The 25,281-nt window shown below is 43.4% G+C and overlaps 4 protein-coding genes across 4 annotated transcripts; 3 read left to right on the top strand and 1 right to left on the bottom strand.

Annotated features, from left to right (window-relative positions):
- The first annotated feature begins 5,666 nt into the window (after positions 1-5,666).
- On the top strand, positions 5,667-6,465 carry LOC100123138 (venom protein Z). The gene is made up of 3 exons (NM_001161697.1): positions 5,667-5,729; positions 5,865-5,906; positions 5,987-6,465. The coding sequence occupies exons 1-3, from the start codon at positions 5,679-5,681 to the stop codon at positions 6,356-6,358; spliced, it is 465 nt and encodes a 154-aa protein (NP_001155169.1). The 5' UTR covers positions 5,667-5,678; the 3' UTR covers positions 6,359-6,465.
- A 978-nt stretch (positions 6,466-7,443) lies between these two features.
- LOC100302006 (venom protein V) lies at positions 7,444-8,236 on the top strand. Its single transcript, NM_001161569.1, has 3 exons — positions 7,444-7,522; positions 7,656-7,688; positions 7,762-8,236. The coding sequence occupies exons 1-3, from the start codon at positions 7,472-7,474 to the stop codon at positions 8,131-8,133; spliced, it is 456 nt and encodes a 151-aa protein (NP_001155041.1). The 5' UTR covers positions 7,444-7,471; the 3' UTR covers positions 8,134-8,236.
- Positions 8,237-8,332: 96 nt separating this feature from the next.
- On the bottom strand, positions 8,333-9,914 carry LOC100679072. The gene is made up of 4 exons (XM_031926301.2): positions 9,806-9,914; positions 9,670-9,711; positions 8,606-9,589; positions 8,333-8,527 (listed from the first exon to the last, which is right to left on the bottom strand). The coding sequence occupies exons 1-3, from the start codon at positions 9,854-9,856 to the stop codon at positions 9,218-9,220; spliced, it is 465 nt and encodes a 154-aa protein (XP_031782161.1). The 5' UTR covers positions 9,857-9,914; the 3' UTR covers positions 8,333-8,527; positions 8,606-9,217.
- A 3,157-nt stretch (positions 9,915-13,071) lies between these two features.
- Positions 13,072-16,370, top strand: LOC100123112 (neprilysin-2). The gene is made up of 10 exons (XM_016983729.3): positions 13,072-13,225; positions 13,375-13,496; positions 13,683-13,757; positions 13,833-14,078; positions 14,155-14,366; positions 14,441-14,617; positions 14,681-15,178; positions 15,254-15,545; positions 15,611-15,861; positions 15,934-16,370. Exons 1-10 carry the CDS (start codon positions 13,209-13,211, stop codon positions 16,270-16,272), a joined length of 2,229 nt encoding a protein of 742 aa, XP_016839218.1. The 5' UTR covers positions 13,072-13,208; the 3' UTR covers positions 16,273-16,370.
- The last annotated feature ends 8,911 nt before the right edge of the window (positions 16,371-25,281 follow it).

Below are 25,281 nucleotides of genomic sequence, written 5' to 3'. Positions count from 1 at the left end.
GCGCGCAGTCGTGAAGCGTTAGCAACGGGAAATTTCCAAGAACCACGTTAATGGAAGATACTTGTTCTCCGCGCGATTCACTGATGCCTTGAAAATAAAGTAAACGCCACCAAAATCGTAAAAGCGCAATTTTAATTCAAGCTTTTAAATAACACACGCGCTTGACCATAAAATCCGTGGCCGCTAAGTGCCGTCGTCTGCTGCCCTCGTGATATAGAAGAGATATAATATTCGCGTTAACTTCAACGCGTGCGTTTATTCCTCCGATATTATATCGCAGTCGAGAGGGAATAGTCGTTGGAATTATTATTAGGTCTACCGCTTGTAAAAGTCGAGTTTATACTGTAAAAGTCGAATTTATCTCGACAATGCATAAGCAATGGCCGAGGAAAATTTCTCTTTCGCGCGCGGGCCGACAATCGCGCTCGATCAGGCGAAATTCAGAGATGAAATTTCTCTATAAATGGACGTCCGGCGAGTGCTCCTTTCCTCGGCCCCCTTGGAAACCGCCGGCGAGATTCGCCGATTTTCCGATATCCAGCGCCTTCTCTCATGACACTCTGTGGTATATAGCATCACGCGCGCATCATCGGAAGTGAAATAATAAGCTTTTCACGGACTGTATATCTCTGAGGGGCGGGGAATCGATAATCGATTGTCGTACACTCGAATCGTTTCATTTTGCGATCCGATACAGCTCTCTCTCTCTTCGCCTTGGCCATTATCAGATTTTCAGGGGATGTACTAATAACGATAACTGCGACTGTGAAAATCGACGGCGCGGAGGTTATTCTAATTTAATGGCTCGACTGCGCTTACCTCGGGAGCTTCCGGTTGAAATGATCAAGATATTACTGAGTCGCGGAATGAACTTCCTCGGACGGAGAATAAAACAATCGATTTCGCAACACCATACCAAACTCGGGCGACTAATCGGACACGTCTGATCCACGAAGTGTATATCCGCCTACGGGAGAACAATACCGGGACTTTGCATTAGTCTGCTGCGGCGTCGAAAATTGTGGAAACGAGAGGGTAAAATTCGCTCGGCGCGGCGCAATCGTCCGATTCTACTGTACGCATTATACCGCACGGCTTATGCAGTGCACATACACTCGCTCCACTCCCCAGTTGAAATTTTGGTCAAAATTGGCTCTGCACCGGTTGACGTTCGTTCCAAAGCGCACCGGCTAAAATTAAGCCGTCTCGCGCTATTATTTCTGCTCGCGCGCGAAAGCCGAGTCCCATTCAATTTCGCGAATCGGTGGATTTTGTTTGCAGTGCTATGGCCGTTTATCGGCTAGGGTAGTTGGAAAAAAATTTCTCTGTTTTAGATAGTGCTTGCGAAGCTTTTAAAGCTCGGAGTCATAAGATGTAATTCCCAAGAGTAAAAAATTGCCGGACTTCGCGGTCGAAGATACCATCAGACGTAGCATCCCAGAGCTCGCTTCGATCGTTCTGCAGTATCGCATAGCGCTGCTCTCAATCCAAACACACCGCAAGCATGTCTTTTGACGCATTCATGGCTCCGCGCGGATAGTAAGGCTCGTCCGGCCGATGCTTGCCTTCGAGAAACCGGTATTGCATTTCGGGATTTCCACGAGCCTTGGGATATTTAAGGCCAGCGCTGCATCCCTCCGTCGTCGCACGCTCTATTGATTTCCGAAATGCGCTTTGCCCGACCCCATCCTGATTAGATTCTGAGTAATTAATTATCGTTCGAAGAGCCTAAAAGCTCGCAAGCTCCGAGAGAGTATTAATTTATTATGAATATTTCGCCTACACAAAATCGTTTTCCTCTTCGCGCATACTTGAAAGCTCGTCGCCGCAGTATCATAGCGCGCATCACAATTAGCGACGATAAACTTCCCGGCACGGGGGCACACACGCTCGGTCCCTACATAATGCACACTCGGCGGCTGAGAGCCGAATGCGAGTGAGATATCAGTATAACGACGAAGTCTCACGTTACCACACGGTCTTCCAGAAATTTACACGAAGCTCTCACGACAAAGCTCTAGAACGCAAACTTGCGGCAAGCGCTCTGCTGTCTTCGTCGCGCGCGCGAATTTCACCTTTTCGCTGGCGCCCGAGGCACTGCAGCAGCTGACACTGCCGGCGTGCGTGTGTGTGAGTAGTGGTACACCAGCTGTCACGCGATAAGCTCTCGTGCGCCTCGTGAGCCGTAAATACGCGGAGCTGCTGCTCTCTAACTGCAAATTCGATCGGTAAAGAACGTGTTCTCGAAAAGTTTTAAACTCTAACATATGGATAAATGGAATGCCAGAAAAATTACCCGCTAGAGCAAAACAGCAGAGATTAAGCCCTTGAAAAATCGGACTACCGACTAAGCGTCGCTGAGACGAAGTTCGTCTAAGGGCTTTCTATTACGGCGTCGTGTCGCTGATGCAACCGACTACTTTTTAGCAGCGAGAGGCATCTCCGAATGGATTGTGTGGCTTATCCGAACTCGTGTTTCGTCGACTTCGAGGAACATCGATCCGAGTTAATCCCGCGGATTACGCGATAAGAAGAATTAATGATACTTAGGAGGGCTAGTTCGCCTCCGCGGCTCTCTTTCTCTCTCTCTCTCTCTCTCTCTCTCTCTCTCTCTCTCTCTCTCTCTCTCTCTCTCTCTCTCTCTCTCTCTCTATGCTTCCGCGCGGATATTTTACGGAAATAAAGCTTCGCCATTGGAATGGAAATTTCATACTCGCGCGACGATGATGTGCTTCCGGCCGAGCGAAGCTCTTCGGAAAATGGAATACTATCTCAGCGTAAAATTCATAAGTAGGTATTTCACGATCGTCTCATGAAAAATCATTACCTATTCGAGGACCTCATCGGGATAATCGCACCAGCCCACACTTCAAAAATTCGTGATCGCGGTGAAAAAGGTTCATCAGCGGGGGCGTAGGAGCGATCGATGTGTAATAAGGAGTAATTAAGAAAACGGCCCGCGGCTACGCGCAAAGTTTAATTAAAACTTAGTCGCTGGGCGATGCAGCGCGCGATGTCGATTCTCCGCGGACGAGGATGGCTATACACGCGCTGCCGCGCCGGTGAAGGAACTTGCATCTCGTTAAACGCGCGCGGAAGCTTTGCCTGTATGCTGCTTGGAACGCTGTGGATGTTTGCGGAGCGCGAGCGCGTTTAATGGGCGATTCTGGATAAAATTTTTATCGTTTTTCGAATGTTTGTTACTATTTTTTTTATAATATAATATTTTCACGAAGTTTCTCCTGGATTACATCAGGCGGAAGAATGCCACTGCTGAATTAAAAAAGTAGCTTACCCAGCTCGAGGACAGTTTAATTAAAATTTCTTCAAATGCGTAAATAGGCTTTTTTTAATATTAACAAAGAATAAATCGTCATTGGAGTCATCGAGGATAAACTTCTCCCCGGCACAAATATACATCGATACGAAATTCCCACGAGAGCCATAAATATCCTTTAAAAATCAAAGCTGCAACACAGCGAGCTTTCGCCGAGTCGAGTATCAAAGATGACGATCTCCCTCCACCTGCGTCATACCTCGCTCTTTCTCTCTCGCTCTGCAGCAACAAAACTTGCGCGGCAGCGCCGGCTATGAAAAATAGGAAGCCGCAGAAAATTAATTTCCCTTTATCTATCGACGCCGAGGGAGCTCGGCGCGCGATAAATCCTAAACTACACCGCGCGCAGCTCCAACGTGCGATTTATCGCCCTTCCGCGCCTCTCTCTCTCTCTCTCTCTCTCTCTCTCTCTCTCTCTCGCGCGCGCGCGATTCTCTTTGAGGCGCGGCGCATCATCAGGGCCAATTTATCGTCGCGCGCTGCTGGCGCTAACGAATGCGTTCTTTCGTAATGAGGCAGAATGCAAAGCGCGTGTAAGGTAGTCGGCTCGCCTTTGTGAATAAATTGAGCGGATATCTTGGGGCCGTGAAATCGAAAGCGATGAGCCCGAGGCTGAAACGGAATACTCTATGCCGTGTACATGTTGAAGGATGTGACCGCAAATTCGTGTGCTTTGATGCCTCGGTCGTCGATGTGTATACCGAAGCTTTATTTACACTGGAACACTATATTTTTAATAACCTCAATTAAGAGATGTAAGGGATCTATAAAATTCGCGTTAAAAAACGTTTTAGTTCGTAGGCGCAAGAGCGTCGGGAAATCCATAACGGACGTTAACGACGACGCTTTTGTTTCGCGAAGCACAACGTGTAAAAAGCTGGAATGGCTTTTGACAAAACCAACGCTGTACAGTGTAATAGTGGAGGCGAAGGGAAAGAAAGAGCTTCGAAATGACAGTAGATGGGCTGGAGAAATAGAATAGCTGGAGCTTTTGTAGTTCGTTGACACTTGTCTCCTCAGAGCGGTTGTATTGTTTCATTAAAAAAATTGACGTGCGGGCACACGTCCCTTGATTCACGGTTGTTCGGAAATTACAAGCTTTTTCACGTTGGCTCGACCGATTTAAGTTGGATGAAATTCAACTTTTTCTAGTGCTTATCTATAAAAATCAAGCAAAGTGAAATCCCTTCGCTATTACAAATCGTCCTCCCGCACTCCCTTTGTTTCGGCTTAAACTAAGTGAATCAGGAGCCTTATGCGTTTGGCACAGGCCGCGCAAAAGGCCATTGCACTTACGACTTCTTCCTCGCGATCGTTGCCGAGATTCCGAACATACGACGCGCAACTCACCCCCTTTACATGTATATAGTATACCTTTACAGTTGCCATTTACGTATACGTATACAAACTGCAGAAAATCTGCTATCGTGACTTTTTCCTTAACACCGCTGCTTCTAGCGTGTGTACGTATAGGTATATAGCTTTTCGAGGGTCCGACCGCTGGCGTTTCGATGCGTTCGTAGTTTTGGAAGCTGCTGCATCGCCGCATTAAGGGGTATTGCGGATTTCGTACGATCTGCGCTTTCTGGCTGTTCCACCGAGGGGATCTGCGAAAAGCGAATTATGGGGTGGGTTGTGTCGCAAAAGAGCTTCTGCCACCTAGACTGTTATGCGTTAAAAAAAAAATTATATAGATTGCTCTCTTCTCTCGAGACTGACAAAAGGCTGCGGAATCGAGTCGCGCAAGAAGGGAAAAAATAAAAGTCAAAAATGGAAGCCCTGCAGATGTGCGGCAGTGGAAACGGATAAAGCGCGTACGAAAGGTTCATACTGCAATCGGCCGAAGATATGAACTGAATAATTCATAATGACTGCGCCCATCCGCGCAAGTCCCGAGACGTGAATTTCCCAGAGGACTGACTGACCCTGCACTGAGCCTCTTCTTCTCCGCGAATCTATAAATCAGTTGTCTATATATCGGCTTTCGCAGGAGATAAATTAGAGTCTCGTCGGCTGATCGAAGGTGAAAGTGAAAAAATAAAATTGTATAGCTCTACTTCGAAGTTTGACTGCGATTGAAATCGTTGAATTTTATCTTTTAAATTTTTATACATGTATTTCCATGCGAACTGCGTTCGTGAGCAACGTGATTTTTAAAATGACAGTGTTGCACTTGAACGAGTGCAAAATCATAATTCTGCGAATGCGTTTTGTCGCGAAGTTGGAAACCAATCGAGGAAGTGCATATCTGTTTTACAACATCAATCGCACGACTTTACTCAGTATAAATTTCACCCGATTCTGTGAGCAGGCATCAGTCAGCATTGACAAACTGTCCAACATGTTCAGCAGAGTTTTGATTTTTGTGCTTCTGGGTTGCGCCCTTGCCTTCGTAAGTATATTTTCTTGATGAGAATTTTTTTTATGTTGAAAAAGAACTTTTCATGAAAAACTTCTTGATCTCTTTGAAAAAGTCCGTTCGTAATCATCGTAAGAATTACTAAAGAATTTTCCATTCTTTTTGCAGCTGCAGAGCTCATCTGCTGCCGAAGTCCAATCCAAATTACGGGTAAGCTTAACACTAATCCATAATCTGTTCGTTATTCCAAAGCTTTGATTATTTTTATTAAAACCCAACTTTTTCTGAAGGTTCGCCGTGAGCAACATGGAGAAAAGGTAGCTGCCTGGTGGCACAACCTTGAAGACAAAGTATCCAAATTCGCCCAAAACGTAAAGGACAAAATCACCAACTGGTGGGATAAAATCACTGGCAGAGCCGCGTACAAAGCCAAACAGCAGGAGTTGCTTAAACTGAAGCAAGAATATGAAGCCTTGAAAGAGGAGAGCGAGCGCGCTGTTCGGGCAAAGAAGGAGGCTTGGCAGAAAGTCTTGGCTGAGAACGAGAAGAGACTTGCTGAACTTAAAAACCAAGCTGAATCCGAGGTCGAGGGAGAGATCAACGGCTGGAACAACAAGTTTGATCAATTACAAGAGAAAGCCGAAGTTGTTATCAAATCTTAAAAATTCTGAGACAAAATTGTACAGATGAGTCAACGGCGTCGAATATATATGGATTTTTTACTTTGTGATCGTTGTTGATGATAAATAAAATACAAATACACAAATTTGATGATGTCAACAGTTGTTTTTTTCTCGATAAGAAATCTATTATATGGTTATTTTTTCCAAAGCATATTAATGCAACCTTCAATTAAGCGAGATTTAATGTCGAAATGAATGTTGCAAATTCAGCAGCGCTTTATAAAAGACGAAATGCAGCGACTATTTTTTTTACCATTCATCCGAAATTTTCTAGTCTCTGGCTTGGGATCGAAGAACGTTAAATCTAGAGTCGACCCAGCGTATTGCTGTAACAATCAATAACTAAATATGGATAAGATATACTCCGAAGCTTTCTACAAATAGCTTACTATAATAGAAATATTGAATATTTTTAAGAGCGTCATTTTTTTTAAAAAGTCCATTGTGTCAGTTTTTAACAAATAAAGTATTATGAACAATAATTGATCATATGAATTTTTTGACCAAAGTATATTCCATGTACCAGATTCGAGAAGTTACATTCGGATATATGTTCACTTATTTGATCAAATTTTTTCATGAAAACAAGATTGATGTATCTGACGGGTATCACCGCCAACGGCGACTAGAGGAGCAACATAGTTATCGATTCTACCATAAAAAGCTGGCCTCTTTCGCTGTATCCAATGCCAATTTCGACTGCTAAACGAAGAAGCGTACGAATAATACTGAATTTCGCTATTAGATTATAATGTTCCAGTAGAGTATACATTAAATTCAAGAGCCAAATCAAAATAGTTTCAATTCATCGTGTTGCAAAGTTAGAATACGAATTACGGCATTTGATCATCTAAATCTAGATATAAAGTATAGGTAGAAATCATGTATTTTCAACGTCAACCAAGTTTCAAAATGTTCGTGTTTCCCTTGAAAAAGTGCAAAAGCATAATTTTATAAATGTGTTTTGGCACGTTTAAGAACTATCAAGGAAGTGCATATCCGTTTTACAACGTTATTCGCACGACTTTACTTAATATAAATTTCACCACATTCTCTGAGCAGACATCAGTCAGCATTGACAAACAGTCCAAAATGTTCAGCAAAGTTTTCATTTTTATGCTTCTGGGTTGCGCTCTAGCCTTCGTAAGTATCGTAATCCACTTCTTAATTATTGACATTATTAACTAATTTACTTCTTAATCGTTGAATAATTTTTCGACGGACTAGTTTTAGTTATTCGTAAAGATTAATGCAATATTTTCAATTCTTTTCTCAGGTGCAGAGTTCATCCGCAGCCGAAATTCAACGAGTAAGTTTTTTAAAAATATTCTCATGCCTCATTTTATAGCCAATTTTTCTCATCAAAATAACTTTTTCTAAAGGTTCGTCGTGAACCTCATGGCGAAAAGGTAGCTGCCTGGTGGCACAACCTTGAAGACAAAGTATCCAATTTTGGCCAGAACGTTAAGAACAAAATCACCAACTGGTGGGATAAAATCACCGGCAAAGCTGCGTCCAAAGCGAAAGAGCAAGAGCTGCTAAAACTGAAGCAAGAATATGAAGCCCTGAGAGAAGAGAGCGAACGTGCCGTTCAAGCTAAGAAAGAAGCTTGGCAGAAGGTCTTGGCCGAGAACGAGGCGAAGCTTGCTGAACTTAGAAATCAAGCCGAATCTGACGTCGAGGGAGAGATCTCTAACTGGGACAGCAAGTTTGATCAGTTACAAGAGAAAGCTGAGGTTGTCATCAAGTCTTAGGAATTATGAGATGAACTTGTGTGAATTGAATCAATGATGCAATATGTATATTTTTTTACTTTTAAATCTTTGTTAGTGATAAATAAAATATAAATGAGCCAAATTTATGATTTTTATTGTCGAATTTTTAAGAAATCGGGTAAAAAAAGTTGTTCTATAGAACATCTCTTATATTTACATTAAAAACTTGGTAAAAAAATTTCTATTTTCATTGCTTTATTTTATCATCAATGTTAGGTACAAGTATTTTGGTAGGTTTGAAATCAATGTTTAATACTCCAGTTGTAGCGGTTATTTTCTCGTCGAATATCACATTACATTCCAATCATAAAAATAGATTTTGCTTCGTTTACAGCGGTGCTCCGGTTTCCGGAAGAATGCGTGACGACAAAGTCTTAAAATAAAGTTTCACTTCAGTTCTCTTAGTTTATGAAAATTTTCATTATGACACATTCTTGAAATGCAATCGTACCTCAGTTACAGCAGTACTCTTGCTTGCCAAAAATTCCGTTGCAACGTTGCCATTTGACGAGCTTCCATCCTGGTCCGAAGATGTCACACCAGTCGCCTGCCGAATGAACGTGACATCCTGTCCAGCGACACTCAGCTTCGGCGTAAATCACAAACATTAAAGTCACGAAGAGAACGCATAATAATGCGAAAAAAGTTAAGGTTTGACCAGCCATTGTAATAGAGGCCAGTCTTACTGAAATCTCCTGGAAGAATCCCTTTTATATGAATCAGTTCGTTATCTGCATTTGTTATCCGTCGATATATTTACGCAGAAAATATGGTTTGTGCATCGATCGCTAGGATGATAGGCAATAATCGTCATTAATTATCATTTGTATAGTGCAGTACGTTCTGAGAAAGATTGAGGAAATTTTTTATCTCGAATCCCGGTACTCGGTAATCGAAGCTCTAAGATAATATAACAGGTGCGTGGAGTTGTTGTTTGAATTCTCATAAATAATGCCTTATCTATTATTGAACATTGTTTCATAATCAAAGGTTACACAATTATAAAAAATCTTTACAATGGTATTAGTTCTAAAGTTAATCTAAAGTGATAGTCTTGTGATTTTCAAGATTTAATGACGCTATCAGTTTTTTCTTGTAATCGATCAAACTTGTTGTTCCAGGTAGAGATCTCTCCCTCAACCTCGGTATTAGCCTTAGCCTTGAGCTCGGCCAGCTTCCTCTCGTTCTCCTCCAAGACTTTTTGCCAAGCCTCTTTCTTGGCTTGAACAGCGCGCTCGCTTTCCTCTCTCAGGGCTTCGTATTCTCGCTGTAATCTGAGTAACTCTTCCTGTTTGGCTTTGGATGCGGATTTGCCAGTGATTTTATCCCACCAACTGGTGAACTTGTCCTTCACTTTCTTGCCAAAGTTGGATACTTTGTTTTCGAGATTGTGCCACCAGGCAGCTACCTTTTCGCCATGGGGTTCTCGGCGAACCTTCAGAAAAAGTTGGATTTTAATAAAAATAATCAAAGCTTTGGAATAACGAACCGATTATGTATTAGTGCCAAGCTTACCCGTAACTTGGATTGGACTTTGGCAGCAGATGAGCTCTGTAACTAATGAAATGATTGAATATTTTTTAATCATTTCCACGATGATTGCAAACGAGTTAAATCAATCAAAGCGTTTGTTAAGGATAATAATACTTACGAGCGCTATAGCGCAGCCCAGAAGCACGAAAATTAAAGTTTTGCTGAACATCTTGGACAGTTTGCCACAAAGCTAACTGATACCTACTCGAAGAATACGGCCAAATTTATAATATGCAAAATCGTGCTGGTGAAGTTGTATATCAAATGTTTTTCTCCACTGGTAAGTGCAATTTTAAGTACGCATAAAAATCACGTTTCTCCAACATACACAGTGAATTTCATCCTCTGCGTGGATTTACACGAGACCTGCTTCAGTCACATGCGATCTTCCGTACATCGATATTTTTACTACAAAAATCAGACGTAAAGCTGATCGCCTACGTAAAATATTTTCCGGTGAGTTACAACAATAGCTAACCGTATCGGTTTGGCCGAGGACACTGAGAATTAGGCGACGGAGATTTTTCCATTAAACGGAACATTGATCGATCGACCGGGCTAAACTTCTGCCGGCGCTTGGGCTACAGTTCGAGTGATAAATGGATGTTTCAATGCAGTCTTATGCTACTTTTCCGCGTCGCTCGCGCTTTGTCATAGTCTCCGCATCGACTATAAAGATTCACATCCAGTTGGTACCGATATTTCCCGATCTTTAAAATTAATTATGAATAAAATAACGAAATCAACTGTAAAACATACTTCCACAGCAGCGAGTCAGATAACAAAAGCTAAAGAAATCAGAAGAGCGAAGCAGCATAGAAGTACACATCCAACCAACAGCTGTATAGAATAGTAGCTAAGTCCGGACTTTGACGTTATCGATGGCTCTCTTTCTCTGTTTGCGAGAAACAGTAGAGCTCTCGCGATTCTGGGTTAGCAGCATCCAATCAGATTCCTGGCTTCTGCCGAGCGAGTCGAAGAACGAGCGGAAAACAATAAGTATACGCCCCCATATACGTATACATGTGCAAATAGAACAGCATCTCGTAAACTCCGACCCTGTTTTTACGAGCTCAGCTACTGGAATCCGAGAGGGAGAGCAATAGTTTCTACGGTGTAAATACACAACAGCGCTTCGATGTCTACCCTGCTTTATCTCGCAAAATTGCTCGGAATGAAAATAAATCTAATAGATTATGTACTCGAAGTCTAATCTTGTTTATCAAAACGATACGCGATCGCTCGTTAACTCGACCAGTTTTCGAATCTATACATTGAGGAAAACATCAACTCGAGCATCAGCAGAATAGTCGCCCGAGGCGAAGGAAAGCTCGAGCATATACACAGCTGCTGCGCAATCCCGCAAAGTGTACGCGCTGCAGAGCCTCGGGCCTTATCACTAGCGCGAGTACGCAGGGGCGGATGAGGAGCCATCAGAGGCTTTCCCAAATCAGCGATTGTTTGACAAAGGATGATGGATTTACGGCCAAGCGCGGCGGCATTCGTGCGTTATTGATCAGGGCCGCTCGTACGTCGCTTTCGCGATCGGCTACGAGGTGTACTACACGACATTAAGGCACATCGTACTCATCGTAATCTCTGTAAACTGTCGGGATTAGCCTGCCGGCCGACGCGTAGAGCACGATGTTAAGTGATCCCTCGAGCTATATATAGCCACGATGCGTTGTTCGTGTATATTTCGGCCGGAAAAATCGGTTTGGCGAAGGTTGGCGGAGTCACGTGTACGCAGGGGTTGCCTTGACTTTATGGGTGACGGGTCGACTTCGAGGGAAATTATTCGAGACATTTTATTACCTTTTTGCCGATTTTTATTGAGTCCGAAGATAGCATGCGAACACGAGCCTCGTAAAGCGTTTTTATCGCTTCCTCGACGCGATAATCAAAGAACGAAAAAATATTCTCTTATCTCGCGCTCTATGCATAACGCTTTCGGGTGCAGTGTGTGTGTGTGTGTGTGTAGGTCGGAAAGAAACAAACAAAAATAATAGCATGTCGAGCTCTCTCGATGCATTTCCATCCACGCATTGTCAGCACTCGCAAAATTCCATTTTCCCAGGGGGGTAAAGCCCCGAGCTTTGTTTCTCTCGAAACATTTTCATTTTTGACGCGCGCGTTTAGAGCTCTCGAATCCTTCGTCACGTCGTCTTTGCGAGAGCCGACGCGAGCAATTCGTTCGTGCGCGCGTTATTCCTCGGCACAAAGGCGGAGAAAAGCTGTCGCACAGGTGCGCGGCGGCGGCGGCGAACATTTTTGCGCGCGACGCGTTTGGCACTTGATCGACGCCGTCTCGCAGCCGAGATCGAGGATGAAGAAAGGGGGGTGGAGTCGGATTTGCACGCCGGGGATTGTCAGGACGAAACTTCCAGCGCAGACTGCAAGCTCGGAGAAGCTGTCCTGTGCGGATTTTCGTAGCTTTGTTTTGCGATTGTTTTTTTAATAAAATACACTTTTATTACTACGACGAGCAAGATTGACCCAACGGGGAGGGCTCCGGGTTATTCCGGGAGGCGCGAGCATCGGGGCCGAATTCGATGCGGTGAACAAATCCCGCTCATTCGTAAGCCATCGCCGGATAATGAAACGTCAAGGCAGCGAACGTGTCTCTATGCGTATGTACACGTAGACGTGAGAGGAAGAGAGAGGGACAAGCCACAGCATTAGCCACGACTGATTAACGTCCAGCGACGTGTACATACGGCCAATAATTACCGGAATCGAGCATTTACCGCGAGCTCGCGCTTACTCCCTTCGGCTTCGGGAATCGTTTGACAGATGGCTGCAGTTTATATTTATGGCGCAGTCTTTGCCCGGTTCACGCTGTACTGTGTAATAGGATTAAGTCGCTCGTTGCTGGATTTGCCGAATTAAAATTTTTCGGCCTGTATGTTATGAGAAGCCAGTTTTTTAAAAATAGAATGTTATCTGGATAGCGGGTGATACAAGTTTTCTTCCGCAGTATGAGAATTCTCAGGACGACCGACGGTGTAACGGATCGATAGCGATAACTTTGAATTGTTAGAATCCAAATTGATATGATTCGTGCAGTTTATTGATTTTTATTGGAGAATCTTTAAAATAAGACTGCAGAAAAAAATACATGCATCTTATCGATCCAGGAATGTTCTTGTTCATGCGTTCTGATGTAATCGAAGCGTGATATTATCTTTCGACAATTATGTATTTATCTTTGAAAGCTCCTTAAATAATGTATTATGTCTACAATAATATTGAAATATCATATCGATTTTAAAAACTTAAGCTTTTTAAACTTTCGAAGGGAAAATTCTATTTTTAAATATGTTTCTAAAAGTTTAAGACGCGTATAAAAAGCAAGTCATTAAACATCGGAAAGGTCGACCCCAGGCACATGTAACGTTCTTTTATATTCATAGCACGTGCGTATCTGTACAGTAAATGTCTTTAAAATACACGACTACGTGCGGTTGAGCGGGCTTCATATTTACAGTGAAAATACAAACTGTAAGCCCTATTCACGTAGTATGGCTTATAACAAAAGGTATGTTTTATAAACTTTCAACTATGCAATAATTTGTCAAAATACTTTTTTATGAAACAGCGTTGACAAAATGACAGTTAATTTCAGAATATTTAATTTTTTTTCAATTTACGCTCATATAATTAAAAACAATAAATTGACTTTTATAGAAATTCAAGATGTGCATTTACATTTTCACGTGGTACATACCTATACATAATCCTTATTTTACATTTATTATTGCTTGGAGCATGTATGGAAATAAAAACTGCTCCACGAGATGACGACTCAAGTAAGTAATTATTTTACACACAGACCTCGATCATGAAATACAATTGACAAATTAAAAGCTTAATGCCATAGAATTCACGGATGTTTTGCAAACATACAGGTTGTATCGATAAGCAATAAATTCTAATTGTCTAGCAAAAGTGTAATAAAAATCATTATTAACTGTATTTTATTTTTCAATATGAAGCAAGCCCAACAGATGATAATAATAGAACAGTTACAAAGCAACAAATATGCATGTCGAAGGGATGCATACACGCAGGTAAGGTCTTCCACAAAATAAATAAATTACGTTATTCCATTGATAACATCTACAGCAATATTTATTGCCTTATAGCTCGAATAATTCGGGAAAGTATAAATGAGGCAGCCGACCCTTGCGATGATTTCTACGACTTTGCTTGCGGTGGATTCATTCGAAAAGCGATGATACCGCCTAAAAAGCACTCCGATACCCGTTTACTCCGTCTACGCGACAAAGTTATGAACGAAGTCAAAAAAGCTCTTGAAGAAAAAATTCAACCAGACGAACCGCGAATGTTTACTTCGGTGAAAAAGTTTTTCCAAGCTTGTACGGACTTACGTAAGTTGCCTAATTATTCGCTTATGCATTTTAAATGACATCAACAAAATGCTCATGACTGTTGCTCGCTATACAGGTACGATCGAAAACAATGGATTGGTGCCTCTTAGGAATATTTTGGACCATCTCGGGGGTTGGCCAGTGCTGGCCGGAGACACTTGGGCTGAGGACGAGTTCAGCTGGCACAAGACCGACTGTAGACTTCAAAAATTAGGCTACATGCCCAAGTACATTTTCCAGACGTTCGTCAGGAATGACATCTACAATGCGACCAGAAATTTGTTTTACGTAAGGGAGCTGTTTTGTTATGTGATTAGTGGGACATTGTAAAATCACTCGTTGAATGCGCGTAAACTTTGCAGATCGACAACATGATTCCGTTCATCAATTCAGCGGCTTTGAGAAAGGGAAATCGCAGCTCCCTTGTTGTGCATTATTACCATTACATGATCGAAATAGCCACATTTCTCGGCGCGAATACTAATCGCGCAGCTGCAGAACTGAAAGAGAGTCTCGATTTTGAGATCAAGCTTGCACAAGTAAGATACTTTTGATAACTTAGAATATAACGTTGCTTTCGTTCACATTCATTTAAATCGCAGGCAATGACGACGAACAACAAAAAATTTAGAAGTATCAAAATCAACTCGACCGACCAACTATCGCAGATCATGCCCAAAGTCCCCTGGGACGAATACGTCAACTGCTTAACCGAGCCAACGATTCACATCAACAAGACTGACAATGTACTTCGAGTCCATAAGATCAATTATATGTTCAAGATCAGACAATTTCTGAACAGTACTCCCAAACGAGTCCTTGCAAACTATATGATTTGGAGAGTCATCGCCGACACCATTCCACATTTGCCCCACCGCATCAATAAAATCGAAAGAAGGTTCAGAAGATTGTCCGCTAATAATGGGGTCAAAATGATCCGCTGGAAGCAGTGCCTAAATTGGCTCAGTGATGAGAAGCACGGATTGCCGGTCGGGCTGAGCACTCTTTACGTCAGAAAATATTTCAACACTTCCACAAAGCAAGCGATCGAGCCGGTTTTGAATACCATTGTGGACGAATTCAAATTACTCGTGAACGAGGTATTATTATTGATGCCAAATTGAACTAATAGACATATTTCGAGATACCTTACTTACAAATGATTCACATTGTAGTCTTCATGGCTGGACAGCTCATCGTTAAAGACTGCGATAAGGAAAATCGAACTGATGAAGCAGATCATTGGCTATCCTAATCAACTGCTGAACGACTCGACGCTTGACCATTACACTCGGAGTTTGGAAATGAACTCCAGCACGCATCTGCAGAACATCCTGAACTTGAATCGTTTTCACTTCGGGTATTCAGTGGAGAATCTGATGAAGCCTAGTAACGAGATGTTTTGGACTGTTGTATCACCTGCGACGACGATCAACGCCTACTATATCAAAATCGACAATGCTTTCAGTAAGTTCTGCGCTCTAATCCACCCAGATGCTCATAATCCCAAATTCTATCTTCAATTATTTCAGCTATACTGGCTGGTCTCCTACAGCCTCCGATATTCAACTACAACTGGCCGTACAATGCCAGGTTCGGCAGTATCGGTATGATACTGGCTCACGAGATAATGCACGCTTACGATTCCTCCAACGTACTGTTTGACGAAACCGGTAGTTACCGTCCCTGGTTTACAAAACCGGTGCAAAAGCAATACGAGAACAGAGTCCAGTGTCTGATCGACCAGTACGGCAACTATACGGACCAATTATTGAATTTAGAGGTAACTCCTTCAACAACCACCATAACTTCTCATCAATTAAAGAAACGCACTAATACGAAATCGAATCCGCAGGTTGACGGCATACTGACCAGGAACGAGAACCAAGGCGACAACGTGGGAATAAAGGTGTCTTACAACGCGTACAAGACCTGGACGAAGCACATCCAAAACGAGCCAAAGCTTCCTGGTCTGAAGTACACACCCGAGCAGATCTTCTGGATCTCATCCGTCAACTTCCTCTGCGGCAAACACAAAGAATCTTACAGGATGCAGGTCCTCCTGACGGAGTCCCACACCCTCAGCCACTTCCGCGTTCAAGGAGCTCTATCGAACATGCCAGAATTCGCCACCGCCTTCAACTGCCCCGTCGGTTCGACCATGAACCCCGTGAAGAGATGTCAATTCTGGTAACGTCGCCTCGTATCAACGTACCACCTTTTTTTCATCTTTTGTATAAAACAACAATGCGTATCGCTTGATTTTAATAAAAACGGCTTCGAAATCGACAATTTTTCCATTAGTCGCCAGCAGCAGTCCCGAACATTAATACCGGAGGTAGCGGTGTGCACCGGGAGAGCGGGGAGTCCAATCTACATTACAAATTTCAAGGATTTCCCAATCATAATCTCATGCATAGGAAACCGCGCGATTCATTCCATGGCCTGAGGTTAATCATTTTTTTTCGCAATTACGCCGCGAACTCAATTTCTCCATATACACTTGCGCGGATCCGTGCGTCCACGTGATCAGGCGCATCTGCATATTTATCATCGACAGGACTGCTATGAGCAACGGCGCGCTGTCGTCGTTTTCATTTCGCTGATGGGGTTTGCTTGTGTTTTTTCGGTTTTTTATGCCCACCATCGAAACGCGTAAGTATAGTTGACGTGAATATCGAGGTAGACGAAGAAACGTTAAAATTGGAGCAACTATACGCACGGCCGACAGCCCACCAAGATCAGCAGCAGCAGAGCGTAAACCAAATGCAGTGCAACGCATAACATCAGAGAGCCGAACGAAACGGTCGAACGATAAACAGCGCTATGCGCAGCAGCTCCGCCGGATTTATCGCGAGCAGGACTCGCATTACTTACGCCGATAATGATGCGCTCGCTCGCTCGCTCGCGCCCGTCAAATTAATCCATCACACGGAGTTGCGCCCGCGTAGGACTCGTAATTCAATCGACGCGTCACGCGTCAGCAAAATCAAACGTACACCAGCGTTAACAGCATTGTCAAGCCAATCAATGGCCGACGCAGCAGCGCCAGTCTCCCTGTACAGCGTCTCTTTTCGAGCTGTGTCTGTGTATAGGGATATGTATATGGGTATGTCGGGTGAGAGGAGTCGCGCGATAATCCGCCGTGAAATTAGACCTTTCAGTCGCAGCCCAACGGCGTTTGCCATTTTCTATGCGACTCGCTGGCGCGATGTTTTGTCGAGTGGGTTCGTCTCGTGATATGCCAATTTGCTGGGAGATTTTTCGAGCTGGACGGATAGTGAAGATGTCGGCGGGCGTATTTTGTGGTAAAGTATAATTACTTCGTTAAACCAACCATTATTTTGTTACCGAAATAATACACTGAAAAAAACACAGTCGTTTCTGCTGTAAAGTCCGGTAGTTTTAACCGTTCTGCCACCGTAACGACTGTTCAGTAAGAACAACGGTGTGCCACTGGTATTTTTGACGAGTCGCGACTCGTAAAATTGATCGCTCACGCGGGACTAGTGCGAGATCAGTTAAAATGGCTGTGTTTTTTTTTCAGTGTAATAATCAATGCAGATACGCCGATGCTCCATTTTCAGCGTCGATACTCAGAATCGAAGCTGCTCTAACCCGGCAGCATAGCATACACAGCAATATTCATTATCCCGTCCAGGCAAACGTAAATAACCCGCGGATCGCTGAAAATACAAACCGTTCCATATATACACCCCCGAAAAAATACGTTCTCCCCAAAAATCCAACAGCAATTAAACACAGAGTACCAATACCTATATAAATCCTGCGATATTCCTGCCAATTAAAATCCCCTACGAATCGCACGACACACTCGCGCGTAGTACCGCACAGACGTCCCAAAAAAATTCCATCTGCTCGCCCGGTATCGCATAATCTACGAACGTCTATGCGCAGGTGCACCTGCGCGCTAGCGTAATATATACAGCGCAATATATCAGTTTGCATTTTGCCACTCCAATTTGGAATACGCGTACCTATACGTACACACACGCGTACGCAGAGACGTTCGCGCCTTAGCGAGAGTATCGACCTATACGAGCAGAGCTGTATACGAGCTGTATACCAGTGGGTATAATATACGAGTGTTCTGATATTATAGGTATAAATCGTGCTTTTGCGCGGAGGAGCCGGCACTTTTTTTAAAACATTTTTTTTTTTCGCCAAGAGCTAGGCAGTCGGAAATGGAGAGAGCGCGCGCGGGATATTTGGTTTCGCGCCGACGCAGCGGACGAGATGTATACGTATATAGCGGGGTAACATTTGTTCGGAATATTTCCTTCCCCGAGAGTTTTAGAGGCTTTTGGTAAATTAATTTGGAAATTTTTGGCCGCCGCGATTTACGGCCGAAGGAGATTAGGATTTTTTTTCATGCGGTAGCGCGTATAATCGAATCTGCATATTTAACTGCGGGTTCGCAGCTTTTTGGTATGGAAAAGTGGACTATCGTGTAAAGTGTAACCCTTTTTTCTCCTCTATCGAAGAAATCTCATTCGGCTTTTCTTTGCGAGACTTTTATTCTCCGTTTAATCGTGATTTTCGCGTTGTTTGGAGTGGAGTACAAGCATGAAAATAGATAAAGCCTAGATTTCTGACGCGCGCTCTCGAAACGCCAAGTTAATAATACGCTCTCTTAACACCCTAATTCACATGTGTATCAATGACAGCGGCCGGCTCTTTCATCTCTTTCTCCGTAGAGCTGCACACGCGACCCGGATTTTTTCGAGCGCGACGAGTGTCCATCGATTGAATCGCTCGCGATGGCCTATAAAGTCGACGACATTGAAGGGCCCAAAAGTTAAACTTTGTTATAAATATTGTTCAAATGCTTTTTATAAAGAGAGAAAAAACGTATACCTCTCGCACACATCCCCGACTACATATATCTACAATCATACCACGTTTCTCCGCTGCAGCCGACAAAATCTGAGTTAATATCGGGAGCGACGCTCCGCTGCAGATGTCGCGGCGTTATTGCGTAATATCTGCAAGGTGTTAATCACCCCCGGCGGAACGACATTAGCGCGCGGGCGCGCGAGAGAGAGAGAGAGAGAGAGAGAGAGAGAGAGAGAGAGAGAGAGATGCCGCTCTCCGCACTGCGACGTTAAATCTTTGCGCTATAGGTCGTCTAACTCTGCGCTCGCAGTTGCGGGAAGAAGAAGCGGCGGAGAAGATGCGCTTGGTGCCTGTTATTGCTCGGTGTAGATCTCGGGAATACGCTCTCTCGTTATTATATATGTGTGTGTGTACGTTTATCTCGCGATTATTGCGAGGGAGGATTAACGAGGTCGAGGTTCTCGATGATTTTTCTGGGAGGAGCTTTTGTTCTGTGGTGTAATTCTCAGGTTATACCATATAACCAAATATGACAAAAATACGCACGAAAATGTCATACCCTCCCAAGCGTCAAGCGCAGAACGAAGAATGACCTTAGCCCCGAGTCCATTATACATCCTTCAACAACCGGCTCAGGCGCACAATAGCTCCGACGGCGACACTCGAATGCTCGACTTACAGCCCAACCCCTGGAGGCTCTCGTATTATGTGCGCGGCGGAGAGGCGACTGCCGCAGGCTCTGGTTCATTGGGTATTAAGGATGTATACAGAGGCATGATTAAGTATGTCGCGTTATTGTATTGCTGCCGAGCCGGAGACCACGTACGGAACGTATTCAAGCGGCTGTTTGCGCGCGCGGCGCCCACTGTTTATCGCTCGGCTTTATTGCTAATGTCGCTCTAATTGTGCCGATTTGTCGTGAGCGCGCTGCTGGCTTTTTGGACGGTAGTGTCGTGGCTGAGATAATTTGGTGGTGGATGTGTTGTATAAGCTCATTCTACCTGCTAAACCAAATTACAGTTAAGAATGTATTTGCAAAATCAAGCTCCAATCCCATAAAAACAAAAAAAAACTTACTCAATAAGAGACGGATTATTCGGTAACTGTACACTCACTCACACACACAACTGATCGACTTTCAACGTCCAGCTCGTAAAATCCTTCTTTCCTCTTTCGACTATATTCTCCACAAGCGCGCACACAAGGATCTCTCGCATCGAGAACCGATAGCCTTTTGGCGCATAAAAGCCTCGTCCGAGTTAAGGAATCTTCGGCTGTACTGTGCTATCGCGGAAGAGAGAACCTGGAGGACAATATATTTCGGGTTCGATGGCCCGTGTCGGGCGTATTGGACGCGGAAAACGGACTTGTTTCACTACTGCGACGAAAGTTGCTCGACTCTGGCCAAATGAAAATCGTCATTGGAAATTTTATTAATCGCCATATGGTCGAGAAAACAGAAGTGGATGGGAATTCGAGTGAACAAGATAAAGATGCACAATAGCGTTGATAAGTAGCGTTAAAAATGCCGGGGAAGGAAAGAACTTTACGAGTTAAATGGAACTTCGTGTATATATAGCAGCTGCAGTAGTAAAGGAACAGTAGCAGTTTTGACGTAATCGGACTGTACACACCGACACTGCAGCTACATCTGTCGGAGTGTTGGGTAGAGGGAAAAAAAGAAAACGAAGCAAAGCAGAAAAGTTTAACTACTTTTGATGAAGGAAGGAATGGAAAAAAAGGAGAGCTGCGAAAAAGCGGGACATTTAAAAGGATGAGAGATAGAAAATCTCTCGAGTTTAAAGAGCAGCGGCGGAGCGAATGGAGAGATAGCGCAGTGAAAAAGTTCTGGCTTTTCTCTCAATTGGTGTTTAATTATAAAAAACACAAAGAAGCGCGGTACGGCGTTAAATTTCGAATGACTTTGACGTATATATTTAACGCGACCTATATTTATCTTACAATGTTTGACGTGATTTCGGGATAAAATTTCGTCTCTTTTCTATTTTTTGATGAATTTGATATAAATGATAAATATTTTATGGATATTATTGTACAAATAAAAAATAAATCAACGGAAAAAGACTCACTTTGTAGAAGCGAATTCCATATATTTCAGCAGGTGGAACAGGTCGGCGAGACAAATGTCTCCGGCGGAGGACGTCCAAGGCGTCGCTCCGGAAATTATTTCACTTTTCCGCACTATCTTCGGCCATGCAGTTCCCGGTTCGGTCTGAAAAATGAAAGTCGATTAATTTCTCATTACTTGTCGGCGCGAAGTGGAGGTGTAGTGCTACTGATAAATATATAACACACGTATCGGTAATTCGATAAATGCTTCATGAGCCTAATTGAATAAATGATAAGTTCAATTGGGGATCGAATAAAATAATTAATCTGAATCATCTCGTGTTCATTCGCCTCGAACAAACGCTGCATCGGATTTTCGGATATAACAGGCATTAAAATGTATCATAATCGAATAATCATCGCCTTTGTGTCTTGACATCAACCCTCATCATTGGGGATAAAAATAGGGGTATGTATAACGAATGTATACTTATCGCAGTTTCGAGTTCCCACATATACCTTCGGCAAAGGCGATTATCATGCGTTTCTGATACAATATGGTCGTCGAGCTAACTCGGAATAATGGTTACTGCTTAAGGCAGCGGAAGTTACTTGCAATAGCCTCGACTAACGCAAACTTATTGCATATGGGTAACCGTATTACATAGCTAGCCGCGTTCGGGTCAGTACAGTGCAGAAGACGATACGATGGGCACGTGTTTTGATCTATATAGTTCGAAAAGTTACAAGCCGCTACCTGTATATTGTTAATAGTTGCGGTGCCGAAGTACTTGCATAGGTGAAGATGGATATGAACTGCTCAACTTGGAGTTACTCCAGCATCATAGCACATCTTGTAATGTTCACTGCAACAACAAACAGAATAAATTTAGGTGCAATCACGACATTCACAAAAACAAAATAACGAATGACCATAACCCAGTTCTATATCCCACTCACGAAAACATCAGATGCTGCAGTGGCCCGCTGCTCATCTCTCTCGCGCGCGCAAAAATCGATCTACTCCCGGTAGCATATAGCCCGGTATTAGTATAGGTATGTAGGTATAGCGGCGTCGAATCCGGCGAGGCAGGAAATTGAATGGTCAAGTCTTAACTGGATCCCCCAACTATCCGTAATCTATCCCGATATCCCTCCGGTGGGAGAAAAAAAGTTAACAGACCCGGAGAAAATAAGTCTCAAGGAGCCGCGCGCTCACTATACCTACATACTGCAAGTGCAGAGTCGATCTAAAGTCCGCGATAAACAAAGTTCGCGGATTTGTCAACGAGATGTGTTATATACGCGTATAATACATACATATAGCTACCTTTTGTTGCCGAGTTTGGTCTGCGAAGTTTCGAGATATGAGACTATACGTGCAGGTATTATTGAAGTTTCGATGGCTGTTGGGTTGAGAAGTTTTCGGTTTTCAAGAGACTTTTTCGAATGCGTCTTCGTATGTAGGTCTTGAAAATGCATCGGTTCGAGAGTGGAGGGATGTTGATTGTCATAGCTTTGTCTCGAACGGCTATAAAAATATGCGTTAGTTGAAATATCAAGTGGCGCGGTATAGCGCCACGAAGGCGAATTTTTTAATATACTGATCATAGCCTAAAAATAATCTCAAAAATCTATTTCGGGATCTGCTCGACTACTTTTTCTAGTAGAAAGTAAGAAATATTGTACTTATGATCTTTACATACAAATCTGGCAACTTTATCATCAGTAGCATGGACTACCGCAAATATACCTATAACCGGCACTCATTTTACGAGCTATATATGAACAGGTATTTGCATTATTATACGAATTTAATCAAGCATGATAAGAACGCGTTACGAGAAGATTGTACTTAATCTTTACTTATAAGAAAGTGCAAAGCCTCCCGCGAATTTCCGTTTCTACATATATATAGGTATAGTATCAACGCCATCGGCCATATTGGATACGCGAGAAGAATACAGACGCAAAGACACACAAATAGGAAGAAAGCCAACGAAATTGAACTAGACAAGTATTCCTTTTATTAGATGATTATTAGATGAACCATGTTCACACCTTGACGCTCAATAGAATCGCTTCTTCTTTCCCCGATGCGTACTGCTTATTTTGAGCTTTGAGGTGTTGATTAACCTCCTTCACGATGTCGCGCAGTATAACCTGATCTCAATTTTGTCCCGAGCCCGGCTGGGGCGCCTCCTTCAACCGCTCGGCGCAGCTTCTGACGACGTCGTCACACGCGCCGTAATTAGCCTTATCCATGACTTCCCATTCGTACTTGTTGGGATAGTCTCTAAAGTACTCCTTGATGCTGTAGTCCTCCATCTGCACATATACAATGTAAACCGTGAACTTCTCGAACGCGATGCGCAATAACGGTTTCGATACTCACGATTCTTTTTCAAGTGGACCTTTACTCTCAAGGATGGTGAACTCGCTAAAGCGGTGCGATTAGAACGGGAGGATGCAACTGCTAACAAATGATTTTGATCCCTTTGATCCGTTGCGTGTTACTATATAGCGGCGTCACCGAATGCCGATGTGATTCTGACACATTCTCACTCGCGTTCGAACATGGACGAATCGCCGGGGGTAGGGAGGATTTTGACGGTTTTTTTATGGTGCAAAAGCGCCTCTATTTGGGCGTGGCGGAACTAATAATATATATATATAAAGGCGTTTTATTTTTCAAGTCAACTGTCAAACCCCACCATCTTGTCTACGAGCAATGGGACAAAGGAGAATAAAGAACACAAGACAAGTGTGTTTGTTTGCAAATAAAATTTCACTCGGCAAACATGCCTTTTATTAAACGCACAACCACGTTCACACTTCGATATACTTGCGGGATTAATCTTTCACTTTCCCTTACGCTGAGCGTCATACGCCCTATTCTGAGCGTGATAATGATTGTCGACTTCTCTCACAACTTCGCGGAGCACCTGATCTCGATTCTGTCCCGAGCCCCGTTGCGACGCATCCTGCAACCGCTCGGCTCCATTTCTAACGACGTCGTCCAGCACGCCGTAATTAGCCTTTTCCATAACTTCGCGCTCGTACTTGTTGGGATAACTGCCTTTTGCGAAGTACTCCTTGATGCTTTCGCCGCTCATGATCTGCGGGTAACGGAAAGCGAATCGTGAGGTTATCGAACGTGACGGGCAATATCCATTTTTTTTTTTTTGAAATGTCAATACTCACGATTCTTGTTCTTATGATCTAACCCTGGAACTCGCCGAAGCGATGATTTTAGAATTCGAGAACTGGCTGATTGAGGCGAGCTCTATACCGGCGTCGACGCTGATCTGATCTAGTTGTGACTCATTCCACTGAACTGGCGACGATTCGGCGAGGTATGGGATATTTACGGCGGAACTATATGTAGCTACTTTTTAATCGCGGGAGCTTTAAATACTTTTAAACTTACTTTTAATGCACCTGTTTAATCGAGTCGTCAAAGCAACACATCAGCGTCTCGCAGACCATCAAACTAGTACGCTTTACAAAGCGAAATTCATTTTGCACTTCTGAAATACATCACGTTCCACGGCCATTTACTCGAGCCGACATAAAACCCTCCACCGAAGTACTCCCCGAGAAAATTCGCGTTTCCCTCTTACAAAAACAGCAGCGGCTCCTTTCATCTCGTTCCGCTCTGAGGCAAAAAAAAAAAAAACCAAAAAACAAAAAGGTAAGGGCTCGAGTCGTCGTTCACACAAAAGCGCAGCCGAAGACATTACACGCACGCCGCATGGAATATTTTCAAAAATTCATCCTCCATAACGAATAAGGCGAGAGGGAGAACAATGGCCCAGTTTGCCGAGGAGGATTATAAAAGAATTTCATTTGCCGCACGCGACCGGACCGGCTTGCGGTTAGTCATTAGCTACAGTGACGGGGTGTGGATACAACTTGATTCATCTGAAAAGAAAAGTAGCCACCCCTATTGCGGCTGACCATACCCGGTGGTTGTCTACTGCGATTATGGTGGAAACAATCTTTTTTTTGGTCGTACGCACAAAGATTTATTAAGTACAAAGCAGTTGCGATTAGGCATAGGGACGACCCCACGCATTAGAGTCTCTGCCGCAAAAAGTTCATCGCATTACATCGAAGCAAATCGCCGCGACCGTGTTCCCCGCAAGCGACTCACTTAATTTATCTCTCCCCCTCCGGCCTGCGAGGCGAAAAAAACGAATGACTTCCGCACAGATAAATTGCAGTCGAGCTAAAGAAAGAGCAGAGGGCGATTATGCAGTCTCTCTCTCTCTCT

Source organism: Nasonia vitripennis, chromosome 3 (genome assembly GCF_009193385.2).
Source record: "Nasonia vitripennis strain AsymCx chromosome 3, Nvit_psr_1.1, whole genome shotgun sequence".
In the NCBI taxonomy this organism is placed as follows: domain Eukaryota; kingdom Metazoa; phylum Arthropoda; class Insecta; order Hymenoptera; family Pteromalidae; genus Nasonia; species Nasonia vitripennis.
This window is presented reverse-complemented; position numbering and strand designations above follow the sequence as displayed.

Excerpts from the sequence above, each read along its gene's own strand:
- LOC100302006 (NM_001161569.1), top strand. The coding sequence starts at position 7,472 with ATGTTCAGCAAAGTTTTCATTTTTATGCTTCTGGGTTGCGCTCTAGCC. Across the intron at positions 7,523-7,655 it reads TGGGTTGCGCTCTAGCCTTC|GTGCAGAGTTCATCCGCAGC; the intron begins GTAAGTATCGTA and ends TTCTTTTCTCAG. Across the intron at positions 7,689-7,761 it reads CCGCAGCCGAAATTCAACGA|GTTCGTCGTGAACCTCATGG; the intron begins GTAAGTTTTTTA and ends CTTTTTCTAAAG.
- LOC100123138 (NM_001161697.1), top strand. The coding sequence starts at position 5,679 with ATGTTCAGCAGAGTTTTGATTTTTGTGCTTCTGGGTTGCGCCCTTGCC. Across the intron at positions 5,730-5,864 it reads TGGGTTGCGCCCTTGCCTTC|CTGCAGAGCTCATCTGCTGC; the intron begins GTAAGTATATTT and ends TTCTTTTTGCAG. Across the intron at positions 5,907-5,986 it reads AAGTCCAATCCAAATTACGG|GTTCGCCGTGAGCAACATGG; the intron begins GTAAGCTTAACA and ends CTTTTTCTGAAG.
- LOC100679072 (XM_031926301.2), bottom strand. The coding sequence starts at position 9,856 with ATGTTCAGCAAAACTTTAATTTTCGTGCTTCTGGGCTGCGCTATAGCG. Across the intron at positions 9,712-9,805 it reads TGGGCTGCGCTATAGCGCTC|TTACAGAGCTCATCTGCTGC; the intron begins GTAAGTATTATT and ends TCATTTCATTAG. Across the intron at positions 9,590-9,669 it reads AAGTCCAATCCAAGTTACGG|GTTCGCCGAGAACCCCATGG; the intron begins GTAAGCTTGGCA and ends CTTTTTCTGAAG.
- LOC100123112 (XM_016983729.3), top strand. Across the intron at positions 13,497-13,682 it reads TCCACGAGATGACGACTCAA|CAAGCCCAACAGATGATAAT; the intron begins GTAAGTAATTAT and ends TTCAATATGAAG. Across the intron at positions 14,079-14,154 it reads CCAAGCTTGTACGGACTTAC|GTACGATCGAAAACAATGGA; the intron begins GTAAGTTGCCTA and ends CTCGCTATACAG.